Genomic DNA, 6693 nt, shown 5'->3' on the forward strand with positions numbered 1-6693 from the left:
CTAACACATTACTGTGTCTAACAACTTAGCACTGGCGCATTAGATGTATGTAAACATAATGCTGCATACTAAACAATGTCCCAATAGATTTTGAATGTGTAACTGCAATGCTGCTTTTTGCCAAAAAGGAAATCTTTTGCCTACACAAAATACAAAGTCATTAGTCATAAGTCATTAAGCATTGCAAATGTGATTTGGTAAGCAGGCAGGTAATTTCGCACATGATGAATGCATTCCTCTTACCTCTGTTATTACGTCATATTCATTTATTGATATTAATGCTCTGCTATTAATGTGCTGTGTAATGCCCGCTCATTGTTGTTTTCAAAGGATAAGATCTACATTAATACCACGCTGTGTGTATGGCAGGAATTTGGGTGTAATTGAAGAATTAATATCCATGTCAGATGGAATTACGGTCTCTTCACTCATGCAGCTAGTAACTTCAAATATTGTAGTTTAGTGTGTAGTTAACATTCTTAATTTTAATGTCTGACATCCACTTCAGTTTTGTCTGTTCTTCTTTCATCTTCATCTTCTTCTATCTTTGACATTTTTATGATTCATTAGAATTAATTCCATATCAGTAGCAATTAGTAGTGTCGTTCAGTATCATGCACATTCACCATCTCGTATAGTGCACATTTTTCACATTTACTCTGGTTTAACCATGGCAATACAGGTTGAGAGCCTGTCAGCACACTGAATAAGACACTAAGACTCTGCTCTGAGAAAAATTAAAACTCCTTGTGCTTGACCGTAGTGTCTTATTAAGTGTGTAAACCTGCTCTCACCCCGAGCTATTCCTTTTGGGTCCACGCACCTGCCTATTTCTCTAAACATCTAGAGTGCAACAATACCCTTGCTCCCTTGTTTCTTAACCACGGCTGCACACAAAACCTGCTTTTCACGGATGAAGATGTTTCCCTCAATTTCAAACTGGACCCGGCTCATTGCTTCATTCCCCTCTCCCCTGTAAACCAGGCTTCGCTGTTTGCATTCCCGGCTCAACTTCTCAGATTGCAAAGCCTGTCCTTTTGAAATTGTTTATTTATTTTAGGATCAGAAAAAAACCTTGTGATTGGGAAGGACGCTGTAGCAAACAGTGCTGATAACAGCACATCCCACGTAGGACCCAGCTCTGCAAATAACCCCAGCCCTGTAGCCCTTTCATCCAGCCTGGGCTTTATTTGCTGATGGCTGGTCACATGAGCAAATGAACACTGGCCCTGTAATTGATCCGATTTCCCCCAGACCGTGCTGAACTGGTGGTGGTAATCACAGAACGCTGTGCTGCTCGCCAGGGCTGAGCTGGGGTCAAAACTGGGCATTATTGGCCTAGACCAGTCCCTCACACATCCCTCCTGGTTTTCCTACGGTATTATGATGGGCTCAGTCCGTTATCTATATTAAAGATGGACCAATGGGCTGCCCTATCTAAATGGTGGGCCAGTCTCTAAGAAGAAAAAAACAAAGAACAACAGCAGAATCAGCAGAAAGCAGCATTATCGGCCCCTGAGGACTGGCCTGTTGGCCCACCAGGACGCTGCCCTGTATGCCAGATGAGCAGTCCAGCCCTGCTGCTCGCCTGGAACTGAAAGCCCCAGGGCTGGAGGAGCAAACGTGCAATTTGCCGCAGGGAGTCATGAAGACATGTAACCTCCATCATCAGCACGTGTCGAGCTCCACTGCCCTAAATCTACTGTGGCTGATGGCCATTCGGAGTCAACAGCTAAATTACACACTTGACACTTCATTTTTGGGGCAAGAGCGCCGCAGACATTATCTAATAGTAAAGCAAAAAAGTGCCCAGGCATGAGCACTGTAATAAGATTGTCAGATCCCCACCACGTATCCATTTCACTGGCAGCCACAGGGGGTTGGTGGAATTGTATCAAATGAAAATGGGAAAGAAAAGATAAAATGGAAAACGCACTCACTCTCTATCATGCATGCTATAAAACAAAGAGAAAGCTCTCTTTGTAGAGTCTGCCTGGTATTTGCCAAATAAGAAGAATCTGACACATACAGATATGTTGGCTGTGTGAGCATCATGAGAAGATGATGTTGGGGTCTTCTGGTATTCATTCAGTAAGGAGTTACACAATAAGCACACTTTATATAGGAAAACGTTTGCAAGATAGGCTACCATTTCATCAGACTATTTTTTCTTCACAAATTCAACTTAATAATATCAGTAACAGTCCAGTGTATTTTGTGTCCAGTGTATTTCCAGTGAGGCATGTGATGTACAAGCAGATAATCTACTGGTAATATAAAGAATAGAAGCTGAAAATCATTGTTACATTGTCTTGTGTCAGAAGTGGCTACCTTCAAACAAGCCAGAAATTAACAAACAGTTGAAATTACTATATCATTATGTATGCAGATGTGGGATGGTCTTGGAACATCTTGGCATTGGATATCTTGGCATGATTACATTGTTTACACACAGCTGCCAGTGCTATCTAAGATTTTTTGTTTTATATTTAAAAACTAGTTTGGTATTCAGCACTTTTAGCTCCTCTGTCTGCAATGCCATAGTGATCCAGGAACATTGTAATGTCAGCCATTTTCTCTATTGTGTAGCTCATTTAGAATTGCCTGTTTGTGCTTCAGAATTGATGGCCATTATACACTCTCAATCCTACAATCCTACACATTTGTTTTTAACTATGGAATTCATCCAGTTGTAAGTGGCATTCTATAACACGTTTTGCAGCGATATATGGGATCTGACGCGTTCAATTTGGCATTTTGAAAATCCCAGTGGTCTCTCTTGGGTGACCCCATTACTTGTTGAAATGGAAAGGAAAAGCGGTGCTGTTGAAGCCTTTTGTGCTCACAGTAGCACTTGAAATGCCATAGAAATTACAACATAAAGCAAGTCTCAATTCAGAGTCCACATTTGTACTTGGCCCTCTGATGTTACATATTTCGACGGAAGAAGTCCTGTTTCAAAGCTTGTCTATTTTTTTTATTTATTTTTCTGAGACGCTTGTCTGATTTTTCCAGATCAATGCCACCTTCTGTACAAAAGGGCCAAAACCCACTTTGAACATTGAGATTAGATCAATTACAGCTGCTGGAGCCAAGCTTCACCTCAGACTGAGCTGTGTAGATCACGAACAGGCTTACATCTTTATTCTTCCAGAAGGCTCATGTATCCCATCAATCGTTTTGACGATCCACGAATCAAAAGAAACAAAGCCAATGCTAATGATAATCCAAGCTGTGAGTTTTATTAGGTGGCTTTTTTGTGCACAAGGTTCATTACCTGCACAGGCATACGGTACCTTTTTGGGTAATTATTTTATTCGCTCTCCACCCGAGCGTCAGACAAGATGATTCATTCCCTTTTTTTGCTCCATGCAATTAACACAGTGTGATAACCCTTCCTCTTGCCAGCCTAGCTTAGCAGGATGCGCTGGAAGTTGGTTACATGAGTTAACGTGTACTGTAGCTCTGATGTTTCGTGGTACATTAAGTTCAGAATATTGTGACTTCTCTTTTTAGCCCCATCACTGCTGCCTTGTTAGTATACCAGATCTTTTGCAAGTGTTTTCTCTGACTCCCTGGCCCTTCAAATACAGTGGGAAATACTGTTAGGATCTATCATTCCCTGGCCCTTTTTTAGCAGACGGCTGCATGCTCCCTTGTAAACCAATAGTGGCAGCTCGATTTAGAGCTTGTGTGTGTGTGTGTGTGTGAGGTGTCGGCTTGTCACAGATTTGTGTTGGGGCTTTCAACCTCCTGATCTCTGCCTTGACTGATCTTCAGAAAGGACATACTGCCCCTCTGAAAGGCTTTCGCTTCATAACTCTTCCTGTCGTCTCCCCCTCCCCCCCCTTCTCTCTTTCTCTCGTTCAGGGAAGCTGGAGAGCCAGTACCACCAGGCTGCAAGAAAAGGGTTAATACCGTCAGCTGCTGAGTGACCAGAGCAGAGCGGTGCCGTGTTGGTGCGTGACCCCGGAGGAACACTGGCTGATGAGTCATCTAAAGGACATCCGTCTGATCACGTGGGCAGCACTCTGGAACTTTGCCACTGGTGTTAAGTGTTGGCTTTCCCTCAAGCTGGGACTAACTCGCGTCTTGTTGCAATAAACGGGGAGGTTATCATAAGACAGCCCACATTTGTACTTAATTGTAAGATAATAAATAAAGATGAAATTCTAAACGTAAGCTAGTACCAGTATGTCATTTGTCCACTGGACCAATATTAAAGCATCTAGTTGCATAACTATGGGATACTATTTCCATAAATGTATCCAAAAGGAGAGTAAATGTGTGATGTGATATACAGTACATTTCAAAGAGAAACAATATCCCTTATGAAGATTTTATTAAACTGTCTGATCTTTTCTATGTTTGTTTTGTCACCATGAAACGGCTCTCCATTACAATTGCGCTGTGCAGAAAATAAATACATAAATCTGAGAATGCTGCAAGCGTTCCATCCTTCGCTAGTCACAAGACTTGAGTGATTTTCATTACCTTGGAAAGGTTACAGGGAGATATCCCTGAAGTGATGTAAAATGTGAGCATGAAGGTGCTGACTAAGAACCGAATGCTCTCAAGGGCTGTTTGGTTCCACTTGTTATTTTGCCTTCAGTGCCTGTCAAAAAACGGATTTCTCTAAAACGAGGCAGAGCAAACTCTCCAGTTGTCACAGAGGCAATTTCGCTGCAGAGTCAACAACACTGGTCTTGACGTGTACATATATTTCAAGGCTGCAGAATGGACTTATTTTCACTTCTAAACGATGTGGAGTTTTAAGAGACTGTCAAGGCTTTTTCTTGGACTATTAAACAGAAAGGTCTGGTTTTATAGGGTTGTTTATCATTACGATTTAAGGTCTTAACATAAAGATTTCAAATTGTGTCATGATCACTGACACTTCCTTCCTCAGTGTTGCATACAGTACTGCATTCAATCTCCTCTAGTCTTTAATTAGTGCATACGCCTCCTGTTCAGAGCTATTCATGTTCCAAATAAACAGCACTTCCAAGACCCAAACCGAGACAGGAAAAACCACCACATGGGAGCCATATACCTTTAGTCCCTGTTCCTAAGATGGAGGGAATTCATCAACAACAATGCTCATAAATGGTAGCATCTGTCTTGTTAGTTCCTCTATACAAATGAGGGCGAATGGAGTTATGTGCACGTGTAAATGTGCCGTATTGGGTCATTTAAACACGGTGCATCTCTGTCTCTGTCTAAACAAACACCATGTAGACTATTAAAGAAGTGACTCGAATGGGAAAAGGATCTAATTATCTTTGGGAGTTGTGTTTGCATTTAAAAGAGCAAGCTCAAGGGCTGGGTCCGATGGTGGGCTTTTTCAGAAAGTGAATGAAGTCTCATGGATGGAATGCGAGCAGCAGGTCTTCCTGTTCTCAATTAGCAGTTTCCTAGCAGGCAAACCCCCTTCTCCGTCAAGGAAAAAAATGCTCTCTGTTGTTACTCTGGCATTCTGCTTTCGACTCTAGAAAAGGAAGGGTGCAAAGAACTGTACTTCTGGCAGAGGCAAACTCACACACAGACATGTATTGTGAAGTAGGAGAGCGAGTGGAATACTGACTTCCTGTGGGGATGAGTAGATAGAATGTAGACTTGAGAATTCCCTATTACCCTTTTTGAAGAAGAAAAAACAATTGGGGATGTTTGAAACACCAACAGTCCTTGGAGATCATGACTATGAATGGAGAGCTGCTGCATTTTATGTAAAGTGTGATATGGAGTAGATAGTAGGTTGGTTGTTTCTGAGATTTCCAAACATTGCAATTGCCCGGTCAATGTAATGTCTGTTGGAGGTCAGCTGTAGCAAGTTTCAAAATCAAATTGGCTGCACACTGTCAATCTTTTATCCAAAAATTGAGATTGGAGAAATTAGGATTTAGTGGTGCTGGAAACTTCATGTGGACTCGGAAGCTTTGATTGTGCCAGAATGTTTGGCAAGTCATTGAGTTCACTTTCTTCATATGCCTCCTCTCTTCTACACATTGGGTAGTTATGTTGAGCTTTCTTTTTTGAAACAATTTACAGGGGATTAAATCAATCTCACTTAAAATATGGCAGTACAGTGGAAAAAACTATATAATTTAGATTCATTTTTGCATATAAACAAGCTAACACTCCGATGGAGCGGACAGTTTGTTACCCAAATCCATGACTCAATTCCCTTCCTTTGTCCTCAGAGGATGACTATGAAAAAACAGCCTTCATTTATAAGACTGTAGAGCTTGAACTAAATACTGAATACATCTGTCAGACAGCGGAAGATGTTGTAAGAACCTTCACAGATGTAGAAGTTCATTCTGCATATGTTTAAATGGGATTGTGTGCTTGGTTACCAGATTTCCTGTGTCATTAAATTTTAAAGCGGCTACTTTTTCCACATGTATAAACAATCTAGATAAAATTATGCAAGTCGTTCATTTTATGACATCAAGACAAGGACATCTCTGGCCATTGCAGACTCTTGGTGGCTGCAGCCAAAACCAGATTTAAAAAAAAAAAAACTAAGCCAAGAAAGCTTTGGATCGCATCAGAGAACATGTTGCAAAAATCATTAGAAGCTCTGTCCAATTGCTGTGCTGCCTAAAGAGCAATTCAATTGTATGCATCCGAATGAGCACAAGTTGCAAGTGCAAAGTGCGGTACTCATGAGTTACTGTAGCAACTAAAATG

General features: G+C 41.3%; 1 protein-coding gene across 1 annotated transcript in view; it reads left to right on the forward strand.

The window, feature by feature from the left end:
- Positions 1–4432, forward strand: part of trip4 (thyroid hormone receptor interactor 4) — a 72463-nt gene extending 68031 nt beyond the window's left edge. Inside the window, exon 13 of the mRNA XM_063187790.1 lies at positions 3871–4432. Within this exon, the coding sequence (XP_063043860.1) occupies positions 3871–3935 (65 nt within the window). The 3' untranslated portion in view covers positions 3936–4432. The remainder of the gene's footprint in view (positions 1–3870) is intronic.
- The last annotated feature ends 2261 nt before the right edge of the window (positions 4433–6693 follow it).

Source organism: Engraulis encrasicolus, chromosome 22, assembly GCF_034702125.1.
Source record: "Engraulis encrasicolus isolate BLACKSEA-1 chromosome 22, IST_EnEncr_1.0, whole genome shotgun sequence".
Classification (NCBI taxonomy): domain Eukaryota; kingdom Metazoa; phylum Chordata; class Actinopteri; order Clupeiformes; family Engraulidae; genus Engraulis; species Engraulis encrasicolus.